Raw genomic sequence first — 19,566 nt, 5'->3', positions numbered from 1 at the left:
GCCGGGCCCTACCTTGCGGCTCTCGCGGAGGAAACCTCGCAGGGAGCCGTACTTGGCGTACTCCACGATGAGGAGGAGTGGACCTGGGGGCAGAGAACGGGGACCCTGGGCGTGCGGAAGTCAGGCCGGCCCTGGGCTTCCCGGAGCACGGGGGCAGGGAGGCTGCTGGGCCCCGGGCAGGCCCGATCACCCTACTACTAAGTGGACAGACACAGCCCTACTCTGGGCAGCGCGGCTGTGGCTCCGCAGAGTGGAGGTCATTCTTGAATCACTTGCTCTTGGCCTCCTGCTGCCCGTGTGGGTGCCACCTTCTAGATGTGAGAGGCAGGAGGCCACTGCGCTCAGCCCTGCCCTGGGAGGCGACCCTCCCTGCCGCTTGGGCCTCACGCCTTGCCGCATCCTCGGTCCTGCCGCAGAGCGCGCTGGGCAGCGCGGATGGGGGCAGAGAGGCTGCGCAGATGCAACGGCTCTGACTGGCTGGCTGGCGGGGTCTGCCCTGGCCCCCGACGGCTCTGCCTGCTTCCTGTTCCCATCTGTCTTGCCCTAGGCCCAGTCTCGAGCCCTGCTGACCGGAGTGCCTACTGCTCTTTTCTTGTTGGTTCCTGTCCCCCTTGTGTTCCCAACACACACACACACACACACACACACACACACACACACGCCGAGAAGCATCTGGGCAGCACACCAACAGATCAGGTCTGTCTCCTCTGTCCTTATCTGAGAAATGGTGGCAATGCTCCTGACATGCAGGGTTGGGGTTGGGATCACCCAGGATCTCAGCACACTTAGTACCCTCCATTCCCAGAGCTTCCTGCTTTGAAGGCTCGGCTCAAAATGGAATGCTAACAACTGGGATGTCACACCAGAGACTTCTGAGCTGTCGCAGGCCTGGGTAGTGCAGACAGCAGAGGCTAATGGACACAGTTAGACATAAGCTCCAGGCTGGAGCTGGAGCCAGAGTCCAGGCTTCCAGGAAGAGAGAGAACAGGGAAAGGGAAAGAGAGGGTGGGAAAAGGGGGAAGAGGGAGAACAGGGCTGGTGAGCCTTAGCCCTTCATCCACTAGCTGCCTGCCGTGTCCCTTGGATGGCCTTACCATCCTGGCTGCAGGCTCCATACAGCTTGATCACGTGAGGGTGGTTGACCTGCTTCAGGAGGTTGAACTCTGACAGCAGGTCTCGCAGCTCACTGGGGGAGGCGTTCTCTGAAATGCAGCACAGAGCAGGTTGTAGACAATCCCTCCTGGAACCCCTTCCGTGACCATGCTGGGTTGCAAATGGACTCATCATCTCCTTTACAGACTCCCTGCCTAGGTTCAGACAGGGGCCCACACAAACCCTGCTGCTCGAGGCTTCTCCCAGCCCCCGGGGTCAGTTGACTGAGGACTTATCTGCCCTGGGGAATAAGCACTCTGAGAAGCCAGCATCTACCTTCTCAGCATCTTTCCTCAAAAAGTGTCTCATAGCTGGGCTGAGTATATAAGTGACATTAAGTGCCTGCACTTCCCATCTTTAAAAGACAGTCCCTAGAGATCCCCCCTCATTAATTCTTCTGGAAAGGTGAATGGACACCCTGATGTCCCTCATACCCACTTGTGGGAAGAGGCCCTGGAGAAGGTGAGGATTCCATAAGGAAAAACCCCACATATGGGAGACCAAGCTCCTGCATTCCTCTTCCCATCTGAGATGGTCAGCCCAGAGCCCTGTGAATATTTGTTAGTTGCCACAGAAAACTCATGTTAGCACACAGACAAAGCAGTGTTACCATTTCACTGCACACTTGAAATTCTGGCTTGGAACTTCTTAATGACTGCCATATCCCCTGTGAAACTCTAGCTGTATTCAGCGCATTGTAAAGAAGACAAGACATCACCAAAGTGGCCTGCTGAGTGCACATGTCCCCAGGGTGGCCAGAACTATGCACAGGCTCCCACCAGGTGCCTGGACATGAAGATAGCTTGAGTTAAAAGATGTGGCTAAACCATTCCATCTGGGTTAGCTGTCCTACCACCCACTGCCCAGCTGTCCCACACTTTCTCCTCTTTCCCAAAGACTTGTCTGGAAGGGAGAGGACAGCTGGGAGGTGGGACACCAGGAAGCTTTGGACCAGGTGTCGGTAGACCAAGGCTGTACTTGGCTGCATTGGGAATCTGAACAGCTCCCTGTGCCCCCTGAGAGTCTGAGGTCTTACTGGCTTGGGGATGAGCCAAGTCTGAGGGGCTGGATAAGCGTCTGGAAGCACTCCATTGTGCAGTCCCCAACTGCTGCAAAGAACTCTCATGTACACCAGTGACTCTCAGTCACTGCCATACAGCCTGGTTGCCACTGGCTCTCAGTCCACAGGGATATGGCCTGGCCACAGCAGAGGGCTGCCTGCTCAGTGCAGTCACCAGCCTCTGCTCAGAGACACGCATGCTTGTACCGGCTGGTGCATGTGTCAATTGAGAACCAAACTGATGGCACCACTGGTCACTGGGGTGGGGCAGGCCCCACAGAAGTCTGCCTGAGATTGAGGGCCAGTCCTTACCAGTGGGCTCTTGACCAGGACCCTAGGGGACACCTGGCTCGGACGAATGAATGGGAAGACTGGGGTGGCACAATTGTAAGCTCAAAACCAACGGACTTTAATATTTTTTTTAAACTTTGGACCTTCCAACACTGGTGCAGCAGCAGCAGCACTTCCAGAGCCTTTGAGGAGGGCGGGAGGCCTGGCCCACCTCTGCAGCTCCACTGGTGCATTGTGTATGTGCCTGGACAGGTACCTTTCAGCATCTTCACGGCTACTGTGGTGTACCCTGCTCTGCCTTTCAGACGGAAGGCTGTTGCCTTGACCACTTTTCCAAATTCGCCTTCTCCCAAAGTTTTTCCAAGAACCAGGTTCTTCCGAGGGAATTCCCACTTTGGATCCTCCTACATTGGAGTTGAGGGAGAGAAGAGAGGAGGAGAGAAAAGAGTGAGGGTAACAGAAGAAGGCAAGACCCATAAAGGAGCCCCCTTGTGGATAAGCTTCAGTGTGCAGGGAATCAGCTGTCACCTGATCCAGCAGTGATGACATCCACCTCCACCAGCAGGTCCCCATTGCTGGGCTCCTTGAAAGCTGTTACATGGTGGGTCTCCCCAGGGGAGGGCAGGTGTTGCCACAGAACAGTCTGGACTCAATGTCCCCACCCTTGCTAACCCTTAGTTTACAGTCTGTTCTGATTTCCCCCCAGGACTATCCAGGACTGAATGGGCACGAGGCCCAGACCACTTCACAGCCCAGGCCCCAGGCTATGGTGGAAGTGTCCAGGGAAACTTCCCTGTGTGGTCACCCTTGCAAAGAAAGGCACCACCATACTCCTTGGGAAACCTCTGCCTCGAACTGTGGAAGCACTGCTCCTCTCAGGGGCCATCGTCCATCCTGTACACACCAGTTCTCCGTGTCTTCTGCTTGGGCTCTGGTCAGTGTGCCACCACCCTTCCCTCCCACCAAAGTTCTATCCATGCACCAGACCCACTCAAGACTTCTCTGGATGCCTTCCCAGACCCTCACCCTGACCCCATGTATTTTAACTCCAACTGTGGAGGCCAAAGTCTGTCAGGATCCCTTCCCTCTTGTGCTGGCATCAGGGATCCATCACCTCAGGTCTTCCACACCTAGGTGTGGGTACAGCCCTGGGATGTGCTCACAATGGCCCTGCTAGACTCCCCCAACCATACAGATGGCATCAATAGGGGAGCTGCTGTCCCAGGACAGGGGCTACCTTCTCTGATATGTGCGTGTGTGTACATGTGAACAGCCTCCTCTCAGAGGCACGGCTGCAATATCTTCCAGTGAGCTTCTGGGCTTCCTAGTCTGGCCTCAGCCTCCCTGAGAACCCACAGTCAGGGTCAGTGTCAACATCACCATGGCTGCCCTACCATCATTACTTCCACGACTGGCATTGGAAACCTGTTTACGGCACTCCAGAGACTGCACCAAGCCTGTGAAGGTGGCATCAACTTGATCCTCTAGAAAATGTGAGGAAGTTATTCTCCCCACTTTATAGAAAACTGAGGCTGAGTGGTTAGGTCACATGTCCAAGACCTGGAGCTGGTAAGTGCAGCCTGAGGGCATCAGGCCCTGGCTCTGGAGTTGACTCAGGACCAGGGTCTTCACCAGCAGGAGCACTGACCAGCGCAGCCTTCCTGTGCAGCCCCACCACAAACCATCTGTGAAGGATTCTGGTGGCTCATCCCAGAGCCCTGCTGTGAGGCTGAGCTGCTGCCAGGATGGGGATCACTGTCTAAGAGAGCAGGAAGACAGCAGTGGCTGCATCTGGGAGGAGCCTCCTGGGTCCCCACCCTCACCACAGACTGGGACTTGCCCCAATCAGGCTCCAGAGCCAAGGCCCCAGGCTGAACCATGCTGCGAGATGTGGCACCTTCTAGGAATCCCAGGCTGCTGCCCAGTCTGAGATGGGAACTTCTACTGGGTGCTGAGCCTGCTGCCCAGAAGCTCCTGTCACATATACACACCACAATACTCCCTGCCCTAGCCTCGAAGTTCAGCCTCAAAGTTCATTGTTCACAAATACCCTCAGCTCTGAGTACTTTCCTCAGATCCTCCCAGAGCCTGCCTGGGTTTCCAGTTCCTCAGATAGTGCCAGTGGGGATGCTGAAGGGGCAGCTCTACTGGCCAGGGGAGGGTAGAGCTGCAGCGCAGCAGGCCCCAGAAGGCCTGGCCAGGATGAGGTGGCCCCAGGGCACCTGCTGCAGCCTGAAGGCTCTGAGCTGCACACGTGGACCTGCCTACCCTCCTCCGACTTCAGTGCCCCTCCCTCTACACACTACGCCCCCTCCGTGATGGCTACCCCCTGTCTCCCATCGTCTCTCACCAGGACAGGGACAGCACCTTGTCAAGGGATTCCACTTCTGTCCCACCCTACAGACCCCCCTCAACAGAGCAGCCTGTGGAAACGAAGGCTGAACACGGGCCCTGTCTACCCAGCTTCCACCCCCAGGAATCCACTTCTGAATAAAATCCTCAGGGCCTCGTATGACTTGCTCTCCCCGAGTCCCTGAGGCCTCTGAACATGGCTTTCCTGTCAGTGTGGCCTGGCCCACCCTTCCCGTGGTCCTCATGGCCCAAATCCCAGTCAGACTAAATCAGCACCATCAGCTGCCACCTGCTGGACTGCCTTGGTCTCCACAGCTTGCTTCCCTCCTGGAAGACTAGGCTCAGGAGAGAAGGGGTCTTACCAGCCCGTGGGGACACTCACTGGGATCTTGAAGGTGTCCACGGAGACCTGGTTCTCCATGGAGTCAAGCGAAGGCCGACGAGCACCAGATGAAGAGTAGCTGACCGGGAAGGCCTGGGCGGGCCGACGGAAGGTCATCTCGGCCGAGGGGATGGGTGGCTTGTGGGCGTTCTTGTGGTAGCGGTGGATGCAGAAGGTGGACAGCAGCACGGAGACGATGAAGGAGAAGAGGACAGCTGCTGCGATCACCGTGCGGCATAGCTCATCACACAATGGGTCTGTGGGCAGGGACAGCCTGAGGCAAGGCCCTCACGATGCCCCCCTGAACTCTGGCACCACCAGGCATGGGCTAGATATGCTCCTTGCAAGGTCCTCCAGCCTGCTGTCTGCTCTAGCCAAGATGTGGTCATGAAGGTGTTTGAAGTCCTGCATACACACCAACTGGGCACAGGTATATGTATGTTTCCCCCATCTGGACTGCAGTCACCCTCTCATAGATGGAGACAAAGGCTCAGGGAGGTTGAGCAGCCTGCTGAGGTCACACAGCAGAGGCTGTGTGCCTGCTGCACCAGCTGGCAGGGAAGTTCAAGATTTTCCTCTGTTCCAAATGTTCTTGGTATGTTCTTTATTTAAAAACAAGTGGCTTGGGGCCTATGGCCATATAATAACAAAAATACCAGAAAAGCATCCCCAAGCTCTGACAGCTCAGCTCCCTCTGCATGATCAGTGAGCTTGCTGCCCCCGAAAGTGAGTCTGGATGTGCCTGGTAGTATGGTTCCCAGCTGGGCCACGCCCAGGGGCCAGCAAGCCCCTGCACAGGGACAGTCTGATCGGACCAACAAGTTATGTGGTGAAAGAACTGCTTTCTGCTTTCACAGAACTTGGGGCCAGAAGACACTTGGGCTGCACTGCCCTCTCTTGGGCTGCTGATGGAGAAACAGGCCCAGGGAGAAGGAGCACAGCTCACTCACCTCCCTGAAAATCCTCCCTTGCCGGGACCTAAGACATGCTACTGAATCCTCCCTGGGACTCAGGAGGAGGTGTGGGGAGCCCTGAGTGGCAGTCCCAGCTCGCCCACTCACCCTGGCTGTCTTCGGGCTCACAGAAGCACTTCTTCTCTTCGGGGAAGCAGTTGCAGATGCCGTAGCCAGCTTTAATCCCTCGGCGCTCCCCTGGTTCATGCCCCCCAACAATGCTGCCCCCTGAGGACAGATGCAGCCACTTAGCCTCTTGAGGTACCTGACCATCCAAAGCCCCAGATATTTAGGGGTGGTATCCCAAGGAGGCAAGGGTCTTTTCCCCTCCTGGTGTCAGCAAGCTCAGGCCCAAGGAGGGCAGGGAGCTCAAAAGTCCAGCTCACCTGAGCAGGGGTCTTACTATGCCCCCTTGAAGCCATGCATCAAGCTGAGCCTCCTCCTAAGGTTTCATGTGAACAATGGGCTCTGATCCCCAAAACCGTGGAGCCTAGTGGTCTGACTCACTTATTGCAGGATCATCCTGGCAACTCAGTAGTCTACTCCCGGTTCTGCTGGTTTGCTCAGGACAGCACCTTTCCTGCTCCCCTGCTGCCCATCCTGCTTCTGAAGAATAACTTTCTGGGACCTTGGCAAGGACCTTGGCTAGTCTGTGGGATCCTACCCCACCTCCCCCCATGGTCAAGGTGACATTGAAATATGAGGAAGGCTTGGCTTGATGCACATGGTGGCTCTGCTGAAGTATAGGTGGGGTCCAGGCCTTTCCCTGCACTCCTTCCACCTGTCCCTACGCCCTCATTAAATGCCACGATGGCAGGCTGAGCAGCTGCTTACGGAGGCAGTCCTGGGGGCAGATGTTGATGTCTCGGCTCTCCACAGCATCGCAGTAGCCATCTGGGCAGGTCTTGGTACTGGGGGAGCAGGTGGAGAAGTTCCTGGTGATCCCTGCACAGGACATATGGCAGGCCGTCATCCATGAGAGAGCCCCGCCAGACTTCCCCACTGCCTCCTGGGCCAACTCTGTCCCTTTAGGAAGGGGCAAATGGAGGCCTGAGCAGGGAAATACCACACACAGAGCCCTGCCAATGAAAAGACCCAGGGAAGCGATGGAGGTTGGTGGGCAGCAAGTGGTGGGGGCTAGAGGGGCCAGGAAGCCCCAATAAAACAAGGAGACCAGACAAGGCTGGGCCCTCTAAAGGCTGCACAGTGAGTGCGGCCCTCGTGGTGTTGGGTGCACCGAAGGTGGCTCCTGACTGAAAACAAGCCCTTCCTGCCTGGGGCCACATCTCCTGGCCTGAGCCCTCCCAGGAGGTGACACTCTGTCCTCTGCACATACCAACTTTGGCCCAGTCCTTCCCATGTCCAGATTGAGTTCATTAGGTTCATGCCCCTGCACCCTGCACTCCTGACCCTCTCCTGGCATCGTGAGCCACACAAAGAATGAGGTGTAGAAGTGGGGTAGGGAGCACCATCATAGGGTCCCATTTCCACCCAGTGCCCTCCTCCACACTGGGTCTCCTTCAAGCTCCTGCAGGGCCTACCTTTGCCATCTCCCCGCCTCCACTCACACCTGCCCGTCAGGGAGCCCAGGCCGCCACACTCCTCACACTCCAGCCGCCTCTTGCTGACTGCGCAGGACAGGGGACATCCTGCCTCCTCAGCCACATCTGGAAGTGGCACACAAGCAGGATCAAGGCCTGGTGTCCACCCAGGACCCGCAGACAGGGAATGGCACCAGGGCAGCAAAGTTGGTGCTGGGAGCACAGGGAGTAGGGCAGGGGATAGGGCACCATGGTCACAAAAATGGACAACTTCTGGGCTGGGATAAGTGCAGGAGGAAGAATGTGAGGGCGACCAGACTCAGCAAACAACACACAGGTCTCAGAGCTGAGTTTCAGATAAAAGATGAAGAGCTGTTCTGGGTAAGCATGTCCCTAACATTGCGTGGAAGTACTTAGAGGTTTGTCTTCCTGGAGACTCTGCAAATATTGCATGGGACATATTTATACCAAAATATTGCTTGTTGTTTACCTGAAATTCAAATTTAATCAGGGTCCCATGTCTTATTCTCCATCCCCTTGGAACCCGCAGACATGTCCACCAGCCCGAGCCCTGCCCTGCCCAGTTCTACTCAAGCCACATGACACTGGTTGCCCCTGCTTCTGAGAGCCAGAGGTCAAGGCAACACAGGGCCTTGATAGTGGTGATGGGAGTGACAACCGTTTACTGCTGGGTCACTCTGGGTTAATCTGGTTCACACCTTCCCCACTCCCCAGCTGTGTGGCATGCACTGTTATTTCCATTCATGGGGCAGAGGACTCAGGCTCCAAGAAACCCCAGGCCCTCATGTCCCTCTCTGGAGCTGGCACTCACATGAGCCCTCCACTGTGACGAGCAGTGGGGCCTGGGCCTGCCTGTGGGTCTGCCGGTTGGCAGCCACCACCGTGTACTGGAGCTCGGCACACTCGGGCCGCCGCAGGGCCTCTGTGTCATTCACGAACAGTGTCCCCGAGGTGTCCTCGGCTGAGGTGACCACCCCCAGGACGCTGCAGTTGGTGCTGGAGGGCTGCAGTCTGTACTGGATGTGGATGCCGCTGAACTCCTGGCAGTTTTCCACACAAACTTTCCCGATCTAGGTAGGGGAAATGGGGAACACCTGAGCCAGATAGCTGGGTCAGCCTGTGACAGCCTAAGGGTAGAGGATCCCTTGGAGCCCGAGTTCCAGAATAGTCCCCAACTCAGCCTGGGGATAGCAGCTCTCTGGAATTCCCCTTCCTCCAGCCCCTCGCAACTGCAGACCCATCTACCAGCCTGGGCCCTTCTCTGCCCAGTTCTGCTCAAGCTACATGCTACTAGCTGTCCCTGCTTCTAGGAGCCGGAGGTCAAGGAAGCAGGGCCTGAGGTTTGGTTTAGTGGCAGGCAAAGACTCAGGCAGGCCCTCGGGGAGGTGCTGACTCCCCCTCGCTCCTCCCTCATCACTCATTCAGGCATGAAGATCGACTGAATGTCCCCTACACACCTCCCTGGCTTCTCCAGCATTGCACTGGGGACCACTCACTCCTGTCCTCAGTGCACAGGGCTCAGTGGTACACCCATTGCCCATGTCACCTACCTAGTCAGTCAGAGCACTGCACGTTAGTCACACAACCCAGGTAGCATGGTTGTCTGGTCCAGGTGGGACCAAGGGGCTTTCCTGACACTTTGGATGGAACCCCCCCAGGAAAGACAGTCCTCTTCTCCTGGGGATGGCATGCCCTGGAGCCAGGTGGTTGAACTCTCTTTCCTTCTTGGCCACTTTTGCTGTAGCTTAAAACCAAGAGCTCCAAGGATGGTCAGGCTGGGGTGGGGCAGCGCCCTGTGTGCAGGTACAGAGCGTGTCCTAGCATGGTCTGCTCAGGCCCAGGGCAGAGCCAAGTTCCTCCAGGCCTACACCTGAGAACACAACAAAACCAGCCTCGTGGGCCTCCTCACTTTCCCCTAGAAAGGTCACATGTACATTTTCATATGATCCACAAAACTGTCCAGTTCACAGCTTCAAAAACTGTGGGGAGGGGTGAGAGACCCGAGTGAGTCAGAGGCCAGAATGGAACTCAGGCCCTTGTCACCTCCTGAGTCTGACAGAGTGCAGCAATGCCTCCAGCAATGCCTGCGCCATCAAGCCTCCTGTGAAAGTCCCCCAGGCTCCTCTGCTTTGTCACTCCTCCATTCCCAACCCTTCCCTCATAAAAGGCTAGGGAGTAGGCAGCAGGTCAGGGAACTTGGATATGTTCAAATGTGGGCTTCTGTGCATGGGGAACCCAGGTGGCTGCCAGGAGTGATGAAGGCACAGAACCAACCACAGGAACTGGCAGAACCACTGAGACAACAGGACATAGCCCTCAACATGATATTCTGCAGAGGAGGTTCCTATGTGATGCTCCAGTAGGAGAAAGCAGCGTGTGAAATTGTGCATGCTGAAATTTCAAGTAAACTTTAAAAGTGCTTAAGAAAAACATTCAAGAAAGAATTGCAACAAAACGCTAAACACTGGTGCATATAGGGAGAAAGGGTCATTCCTCCATTCTTCCTTTTCTTTAAGAAATATATATTAATTTTTAAAATTTCTTTCTTACTCTTAAATTTTTGTATTTTATTTTTTGTAGAGACAAGGTCTCAAATGGTGCTCAGGCTGGTCTCAAACTCCTGGGCTCAAGCAATCATCCCACCTCAGCCTTCTCAAGTGCTGTGATTACAGGTGTGAGCCATCTTGCTCAGTCCTATTTTTTCCCCATTTCTAATCATTATTTTCCGAAGACAAATATAAACTGTCTAGCAAACATTCTTAGAGTAAAAAGTGGGAGTGCTCTCTATCTTCCCCCAGAGGCCGCCACTGTGAACCTGTTTGCACATTTGCAAATTACCATCAGTGAAGATTTGCTTTTGCACAAATGGACTCACGTGACACCGACGTCTCTGCAAACCACTCTTTCACTTAACAATCCACCAGAAACATTTTTTCAAGTCAGCATAAGCATATTTACCCAGTATTGCTCTTATATTACTGCAACACATGTCTCAAATACCAAGAAGGGAGAGGGGGGGAAAAAAGAGGACCAAAGATCCACCAGTCCTGCCTGCTGTGAACTTTCCCAGGCCTCTTCTGTGTACACTGTGCCTTCCTGACCTGTGCCCATGGCTCCACCTGGGTTACTCTGCAGCTGGTTGGGCGGAAGGGATGTCACTGCCCCAACCCTGACTGCAATCTGCTAATTGGAGTGCCTCACCCTTGGGGTCACTCCAACCTCCCACTCCTCCGAGGGCAGGCAGCAGGCATGAGCTCACCTGGGCAAAACGGCGGGCCCTTCTGCTCATGGAGAAGGAGTAGGCGCTGGGCAGGTGCAGGCTGACGGGCAGCACAGATACGTTGAAGTGGAGCAGAAGGTCCCCTGGCCCCGGGCCCTGGAAATCCGAGTCGTTGACCTGCACAGCCAGCTGTAGGGTGCGGCTCTCCGAGATGGGGAGGGTCCGGTTAAGAACCAGCTCTGTGGGTGGGAGCAAGATGATGACTACTGAGCTGATCAGGCCACACTCTCCCTAACCCAGGACACCTCCTCCCAGACACAGCTCTGCTTGAATACGTGTGCAAACGTGCTTCCTCACACATGACACTCTGTAACAGGCCTGGTGCCCAGTCCTAAGTTAGAACTGACATTTAAATGTTAGCCATCATGCTGAGCTGGACGCCCAGAGAATCCTTCTCAGTTGGGGGCATATAGGTGTGTGTGTGGGTGTTGTGTATAGTGTGTATGTGTGATGTGGGAGATGTGCGTGTGTTATGTGTATGGTGTATATGTGTGCATTTTTGTGTGTATGGCATGTGTTATGTGTGCATGGGAAGTGTATGCGTGTATGTGCATGGGGTATTTGTGTATAGTGTGTGTGTGGTGTGTATATACAGTATGTGGTATTTGTGTATGAGATATTTGTGTGTGTATACAAGGTGTTTGTACATATGGTGTGTGTATAGAATGTGTGAGTGGTCTGTGTATGGGGTATTTTTGCATGTGTATGGGGTGTTTGTGCATAGGGTATGTGTGTGGTGGTTGTATAGATTTGTGCATGAGGTATGAGTATGTGTTTTCACATGTCATGTGTGGGCACACAGGAGGTAAAGATCTGCATCTCTGAGACCCCTGGAAGAATGTGTTACAGACCTCCAGATGGTACTCCAGAGCATGGAAGAACTACCTTCTACAGCGGCAGCCTCCGCTGCACCCAAGTACCCATGGGCCCAGCCCTCTGAAACTCACATCTTCTGTGTTCCCTCTGTGTGCTACTACTGTTGTTCTAGTTTAGTTGAGACAGAATAATGGGAGGGAGGTGTTCTGGTACACATGGCATTCAGTGCCAGGGCAAGGAGGCCAGCTCCCCTCTGACAGGCAGGGGCCTTCAAAGTCTTAGTGAGGCAGGGAGAACTGAGGCATGAATAGGACCAGTCCAGGCAAAAAGTGGTAAAGGTACCCGTGATCCAGGGTTCCCCAACACCAAGACCCAAGTGCAAGTGGTTTATTTGGAAGGCGATCCCGGGAAACACAGGCAGGAGGTGAGAGAGGGAGGCAGGAAAAACAGGCAGCTGCTGAAAGGTGCCCCACAAGTGCAGGTGAGTATTGTGGCACACCCCAGGAGCCAAGCTGGACAAGGTTCTCATAATCCCCCGACCTGACAATGGGCTGCAGTTGTATACCAACCCACTAACAGAGAGCTGCTGAGGCCAGGGCAATAATCCCTGGGCATGGGTGTCACCTCAGGAACAGTGAAGCAGGTGTCAGGGGCTGGAGGAAGGCCTCAGGTGACAACATGCATGTCTGCAGTGAGCTCTGGAGAGGTTAGCGTGAGGAACTATGATGGGGGCCCTGCCGGTCTCAACCACAGGGGAAAGAGGACAGGCTGTGAAAAATCTACCAACGTGACTGAGGGAAAACCCAGCAAAGGCACAGGCAGGGGTGGGCAGAGGGTGAAGGGGAGGTGGCCTGGGCTGAGAGGGCCATGCTAGGTGTGCATGTATGTGGGGAACTGCTCGCCCAAGTAGAACAAGTGGCCACACCACTAGCCCCTCTTACTGTAGTCATGCATGGTTGCCCGCACGAAGCTGCTGTTGGCCTGAGTCAGGGTCTCGTTGGGCCAGTGCTCCACACGGAAGGTCTGCTGGACCCAGGAGTCCCCAGGGAGCAGTGTGCTTGTGTACCGCTTCAAGAGTTCCCCAGATGCAGGCACCACATCTGCATCAAAGACACGCAACGTAGCAACCACAGTGCCCTGTAGGATGCAGAGGGTGCCAGTCAGAGGGGGTGAGCGGGGCCCTCAGAGCCCTCAAAGACCTCAGGAGGATGCAGGCTCAGCACAGTCCACAGGTGGGCCAGTTGTCAGAGCTAGCTCTGGGGAACAAGCTATACTGGGTTTGAGTCCCCATGGGGCCACTTGCCACCCTGGGCCACTAGCCAGTCACCTTTCCTGTGCCACTGTGTCTCATCTGTGAAACAGATGTGATTGGCATCTACAGACTTGCCATTAGGAGAATTAGAGCAGATGCCCAGGCATTATGCTGACAGGTCTCAGCCACAGAACAGAACGAACACCCCTACTCTCTCCAGGAAGCTGAGCTCCACAGGGTAAAATCAGCTCAAGGTCACACAGTGACAGGTGGCAGCAACAAAATCTAAGCCGAGGTGTACATCAGAATGCTCTCCTCCAAGTATCTTCTTACAGCAGTCTGTAAGAGATTGTGAGCAAAGCCACTGCGCACCTCATGTGCTCTGTTCACCAGGACCCCTGCTGTCACTCCAAGGCAGCCGACTAGGCTCATGCAACCTTTCCCCACTATTAAAAAATGTACTTTCTTCCCACGCCCTGCACCCGGAGTGCCCCCAAGAAGCAGGAGAAGGGAACCACCACTCCCACTTTCCAATGCGACCCTGTGCCAGGTCGTCTACAGGACGGCCCGAGGCCCAGCAGGTGGCGGTGGCGCTTCACTTGCGCGGGTCGGAGAGGGGCGGGGTCGGGATGTGCAGCTAGGCGCAAGCAGACCCCTGCTGTATTCATCTCCCCATCTCTCTCCAGTCCCCAGCTCCTCTCCTTGAGCCTCAACGGCCCTCCTGTGAGGGGCTGACTGCCAGTAGGAGCGAGTGCCCTCTTGGCGGATGTCTCCTCGCCCGGGCTGCCCGCTACCTCCGCGTGCAGCCGCACAGACGTGCTCCCTCGGCTTCTTCCGGCTTTCAGTCCCAAGCTGGGCACCCAGGGTTCCTGGTCACCCGAGTTAGGGCCCAGCTGGGTGCTGGCAGGACTGGCCTCCCCCCTCCTCCGGTGTCCTGGAGACAGACGGCACCGACAGCCAGACGGAGGGGCACATGAAGGGACGAATGGTCAGCCACATGGCCGGATGGCTAGACGGACAGCTAAAGACCGAGGATTAAATTGCAGACGGAGAGACAGACACTGAATAGATAGTCGACGACAGGAGGACAGACAGACAAGCGCACGCGCGGACAGGCACCTCCTTTCTTTTGAACTCCACCACGGTGCTGGCGGTGTCCACGCCCCCGAGGAATGTGGGCGCCGAGTCGTCCTCGTCGTACACGGTCACGGGGAAGGGCACCATCACCTCCTCCTCACGCGCGCCGACGCGCACCGTGCACACGGCCACCAGCTCGTACTTCTCTCGCTGCTCACGGTCCAGGGCCCAGCGCGTGCTCACCTCCAGGCTGTCTGGGGCGCAGCGAAAGGGCAGACTCTCACCTGTGCACCAAGCAGACAGAAACCTCGGTGACCGCTGGCCAGGGCAAGGCGAGCTGCCTTCCTCAGGGGCCCACCGGGAGCGGCAGTACGGGAGAGGGCCCTGCAGTCAGAGCCTGGCGCACATCGCACGCTGGCCAGGGGTCGCTGTGCGCCCTCCTCTGCTCCACGGGGGAGCCCAGCGCTCCAAGCACAGGTTTGCCGTGAGGAGCATGTGTGCTTATGTGCTTTACCGTGGCTACAGTCCTCACTCGTGCTGGAGGGGGAAGAACCAGGACCAGGTCCCCTGATCACCCAGGGAGGGCCTGGGGTACCCCTCCACCTACCTAGCCTCGATCTGGTGGGCTTATGTGGGGGATGGGTGGCTGCAGGCCCAGAGAGCCAGTTACCGGCATTGGTTGTTTTTTAAAATGTGAGAAATAAAACTACAGTTATACCACTTGAAAACAAACACGGTGGGCACGTGGTGTATGATTTTACATCCACACACAAATATTTCCGACTGCGTGGTGTGCATCTCTGCTCTACACCTTCTGGCCCTGTGGTGCGAGGCTGGTCACCCCGCCTGTCGGTGCCTCGGTTTCCTCCTGAGAAAATAAAATGTCGAGGCTGAGGTGCCGGCTCCGCGCCCAGCACTGCGGCTCCTGCTCTACAGCGCCCCGCGAGACAGGACCAGGAACCACAACACTCTTCAACCCAGTCACTGTGTTCTTCCTCCAGAAATATCTCACAAGGGGTCATGTTGAAGGCGGAAATCCACACTGAACCAACTACAGAGAAGGGAGGGCAACCTCACCTTCCAATCTGAACCATGCATCACATGTGAATTACACATGTGGAAAATGCTTGTCACATACTATTAATATTCTCTTCTGTTGTTCAGGTTTACAAGAAAACACGCTAAACAAAAAAAAAATTTTTTTTGAGTTGGCATCTCACTCTGTCACCCAGACTGGAGTGCAGTAGCACACTGACCGCCACCCCAGTGTCGACCTGCTGGGCTCTGGCAGTCTTTCCGCTTCAGTCTTCCAAGTAGCCAGAACTACATGCCCGGCTAATTTATTGCAGAGACGAGGTTGCGCCAAGTTACCCGGGCTGGTCTCGACCCTGTGGGCTCAAGTAATCCACTTGCCTCGGTCTCCCAAAGTGCTGGGATTACAGGCTGAGCCACCAAGCCCGGTGTAAACAAAATTTAATTAAATTACATAATTTTCAGTGAGAAAGGGCAGCATACAAAAATTCATGAGTTTTGCCAACCATCTGTTCAAAGATACCTACCCCTGCCCCAGAAAATGAAAGGACGCTGAAGGAATGTAAGTGATGGCTTTTCTCTCTCCACTGAGGTTTTCTTTAACACTGTAACCATGTTTGTGTGTGATAAATCTGAAGTGAATGCAGGATGCACTATTTAGCCATGCAGCCTCTGTGATCCCACTGAGTCCTACTTACTGGGTTTTAAAATGGTTTATGGGCTGGGCACTTTGGCTCAACCTGTAACCTCAGCACTTTGGGAGACCGAGGCAAAAGGATTGCCTGAGCCCGGGGGTTTGAGACCAGCCTGGGCAACTTGGTGAGACCCCATCTCAATAATAAATCACAAAAACTAGCCGGGCATGGTGTAGTGCATCTGGAGTTCAGCTACTTGGAAGGCTGAGGTGGAAGGATTGCCTAAGCCCAACAGGTTGAGGCTGCGGTGGCGTGAGTGTGCCACTGTACTCCAGCCTGGGCGACAAGAGTGAGACTCCAACTCAAAAAAAAAGGTTGGCATCTCTCTGTGGCTACTCAGTTGCTTTCTCTCATCTCCAAATCTCAACTCTGGACTTATCCTTGGTCACCCCAGGGGCATCTCTCCCCAAGGCGGGCTGCTCAAGAAATCCTTGGAATCATGTTTGGTCCCACCTTCCCTCAACATCCTATATCTAACTCATGAGGAAATCCTGGATCTTCAGTGGAAACATACCCAGAGGGGCCTGCTTCTCTCCGTCCCTTTGCTTCCATCCTCATCTCAGTCCACAGCCTCTCACACAGGGGTTTCTCCTGAAGCCATCTAATTGTCTCCCTGCTTCCTCACTAATCCTTTCCAACCCAAATCATGTCACCACAGTAGTCTAATCCTTTTAAAGGTAAGTCAGGTCCTGTCAACACCACCCCTCTAAAGCTTTTCATGGCTTCCCATGGGCCTCCTCATGAAAATTCCTCCTGAACCTTCCCTCTCGCCAGGAACAACTCTACCGCCCTTGGCTGGGCTCTCCCCAGTGGCTCATTGTACTCCAGTCACATGGGCAGGGCCCACCTTGGTGCCTCCCTAGACCTGCATGCCTGGCACCCTCCTGCCTTTGCTCCAGCAGCCCCTGACCCAACCTCCCGATTTAAGATGGCAGTCTCCGCCACCACTCCCAGCTTTCCTTCCCAGCTATCTCCTTCCAGAAGCAGCTCGATTTCCTTGGCAAATGCACTTGCTCTGTCCTCCATGGGAGTGGGAGCTCCAGGTAGGCAGATTCCAGCCTTTTTGTTCACTGTTACATCCTCAGCTCTTAAAATAGTACCCGGTCCATGGCAGGCATGCAGAGCTATTTCTGTATTAAATGGATGGATGGCATGGTGGTAAAGAGTAAACCAGATAGCTCATGTTAAGGGCTTACAGTGCTGTGCCTGGCACAGAGCAAGCACTGAAAGATGGCCCCATGAGGTCGGCACTCACCTCCCAGGAGCCTGTAGGCCACACTGATGTTGGGGCACAGGAACTGCACAGGCAGTAGGCGGAACTGGTGGAAGGTACCCCGGGGCCGGTTCTCACGAATGCGGAAGGAAAGGCCTGCCTCAAGGAAGCAGAGCTCCCGGGGTTTGAGGGAGCTGCAGGCTGGGAAGGAGGCGTTGATAAAGGAGAAGTACACGCGCGCACAGCCTGGCCAATGGCACTCTACCTCGCGCAGGGACATGAATGGCAGGAAGACCTGGAGGTAGACAGTGAGCAGGGGGAAGCCACCATCTGCAGAGAGAAAAGAAGTCAGGTCCCGTGGAGGAGTTGGCTACACCTGCCAGGTGGTGGGGAACAGGGAGGGGACAGGAGGTCCAGGTCTGGTGTAAAACCCTGTCTTCACTGTGGTCCACAGTGCTTCACTGGGCTCTCCAACTCTGCCTGCTACTTACCTGTCTTTGCCATAGGGCCCTGTGGCCTGGAGCACCAGTGTCCCACAGGTCTCAGAGAGGTGCCCTGCGCACAGGGACCAAGGCTCCCCTCCTTCCCAGGTGGGTGGCTTCTCCAGTAGTATGTGGAGATCAGCAACCCCTGCCTGCCACATCTTCCTCAAGCAATTTATTGTGCAGTCTGCAGAGACACACCCTGAGGACAGAATTTGCTAGCACCTGGAAGGGCATTTCCAGCAAGTTCCATCACCGAAGCACCACAGTTATTTCAGTGAGGTCTAGATCTCAGCTGGAGTAGGAGGGTTTTTCCTGGGCCCTCAATCTCAGCACTAGATTGGTAGCTGCTCCTTACATCTATCTGCTCTACCTATATTCTTTAGAGTTCTCTTTGCTTCTTACTGGTCTGTACTTTGTTGCCCCAATCCCCTGTTGCTGTTAATAATTCTTTTTTTTATTATAAAGATGTAGGGTACAATTCAGGGTTAGGTATACAAACACTGATTATGCAGGTACCCTTGTTGATAAGGTAGGCAGTTAATAATTCTTTACAGATACTTCCCTTGTTCAGACTGGTTTCTTCTGGCTGAATCCAGCAGTGCAGGTGGCCTTTCTCCAACCACAAGTCTTCCAGGAAATACAAGTCTGCAGCAAATTCCACTCTGGCCCCTACCCAGGGACTCCAGTTCCTTAAGCTCCTTACTGGGGGCTCAGGATGAAGTGTGTACCCATCTTAGATGCCACCTTCTCCAGGAACCGTCCAGGTTTCCTTGATGGGGAGATGCCCACCCATTGGTGCCCTCCCTGTCTTGCACCCTACCTTCCCTTGGCAGATGGGACAGTCTGCGTTTGCAAGACAGGACCCCCCAAATCTGCATTCAAGACTCACTGCCTGCTTCTTGCCTGCAGATGGAGCTCAGGGCTGTTGTGAGGGCTGAGTGAAGCCATGCCTCTAGAAGGTGCTTGGAGGGTGGGTGCTGCTATCACCCTTTCCTGTCACAGGTGCTTCACTGCACCGCACCCAGCACCAGCGTCATACTTGACTGGGGCTCTGACCCCAGCTCTGTGCAGTTGGCCATGTGCTCTGTTTTCCATCCTGGACACCTTGACTAGGCCCAAGGCTCTACCAGGTACAAGGGCAGCTGCTGTCAATGGAGAGTCAGGCTCTCCCTGGGACTTTCTCCAGTAAGTTCCAGGTCATTTGCTAAATCAAAACCAGCTTCTCCTTATCCCTCTCTCAAACTCCAAATCCTTGTTAACTCTACTGGAAAAGGTATCCTGGGCCATTATCTGGAGCCAGCATAGGAACAGCGCCAGGATCATTCCCATGGGACTTCAACATCCAATAGCCTCAGGAAACCCAAGGGCCACCAGCAGCCCCTAAACTCATCCTGGATCCCTTGCAAAGTTGGGCACAAAGGCTTGCCAGCCTCACCTTGCCCCTTATACCTATACACACCAGGAGTTGTGGGGAAGTCAGTCCAAGCATTGGTGTTGGCTGATGTGATGAGGAGGGGCTGAGGATGGGGTGGGGGAGGGCGCAGGAGGGCATGTTGGGGTGGTTCCCTTACTGCGGATGCTGAGCTTCTCCCAGGAGCTGTGGTCCAGGCTCCGATTAAGGTAAAGAAGACCAGTGTCCTCCTGGATGCGGATCCAGTTGTTGTCATGAAGCCGTGTGCGGTAGGCTCCGTAGAGGTGTTGGCCCAGGCGGAAGCTAGGCACCTCCCCGGGAGCATCCTGCAGAGCATGCACGTAGAGCAGGGGCATACCAGCTGGCTGGTCCACGTACAGCTTCTCCCAGTAAGCATCCCTCGAGAAGTAGAGGCCCATCACAGCTGTGGGAAGCAGGGAAGTATGTGAGGAAGGGTGGGGATTAAGGCTTCTTCATGGACCAAAATAATAATAACAATAATAATAATAAATTTAAATTTCGGATCTTAGTAGAAATGTCTCATCCTTAATTC

At 54.9% G+C, this 19,566-nt stretch overlaps 1 protein-coding gene across 1 annotated transcript in view; it reads right to left on the bottom strand.

Annotated features, from left to right (window-relative positions):
- Positions 1–19,432, bottom strand: part of RET (ret proto-oncogene) — a 27,439-nt gene extending 8,007 nt beyond the window's left edge. The window contains exons 1-13 of the mRNA XM_008066248.2: positions 19,174–19,432; positions 17,160–17,447; positions 14,220–14,461; positions 12,790–12,985; positions 11,012–11,211; positions 8,564–8,822; positions 7,732–7,857; positions 7,025–7,135; positions 6,299–6,418; positions 5,238–5,494; positions 2,760–2,907; positions 1,095–1,202; positions 1–83 (exon numbers count right to left, since the gene is read on the bottom strand). The exon at positions 1–83 is cut by the window's left edge and continues 10 nt beyond it. Coding sequence (XP_008064439.1) covers positions 1–83; positions 1,095–1,202; positions 2,760–2,907; positions 5,238–5,494; positions 6,299–6,418; positions 7,025–7,135; positions 7,732–7,857; positions 8,564–8,822; positions 11,012–11,211; positions 12,790–12,985; positions 14,220–14,461; positions 17,160–17,447; positions 19,174–19,432 — 2,397 coding nt within the window. The remainder of the gene's footprint in view (positions 84–1,094; positions 1,203–2,759; positions 2,908–5,237; positions 5,495–6,298; positions 6,419–7,024; positions 7,136–7,731; positions 7,858–8,563; positions 8,823–11,011; positions 11,212–12,789; positions 12,986–14,219; positions 14,462–17,159; positions 17,448–19,173) is intronic.
- Positions 19,433–19,566: the final 134 nt, after the last annotated feature.

Source organism: Carlito syrichta, unplaced genomic scaffold, assembly GCF_000164805.1.
Source record: "Carlito syrichta isolate Samal-C Ts95f unplaced genomic scaffold, Tarsius_syrichta-2.0.1 Scaffold308870, whole genome shotgun sequence".
In the NCBI taxonomy this organism is placed as follows: domain Eukaryota; kingdom Metazoa; phylum Chordata; class Mammalia; order Primates; family Tarsiidae; genus Carlito; species Carlito syrichta.
The sequence above is the reverse complement of the archived record's forward strand: the minus strand, read 5'-3'. Positions and strand labels throughout refer to the sequence as shown.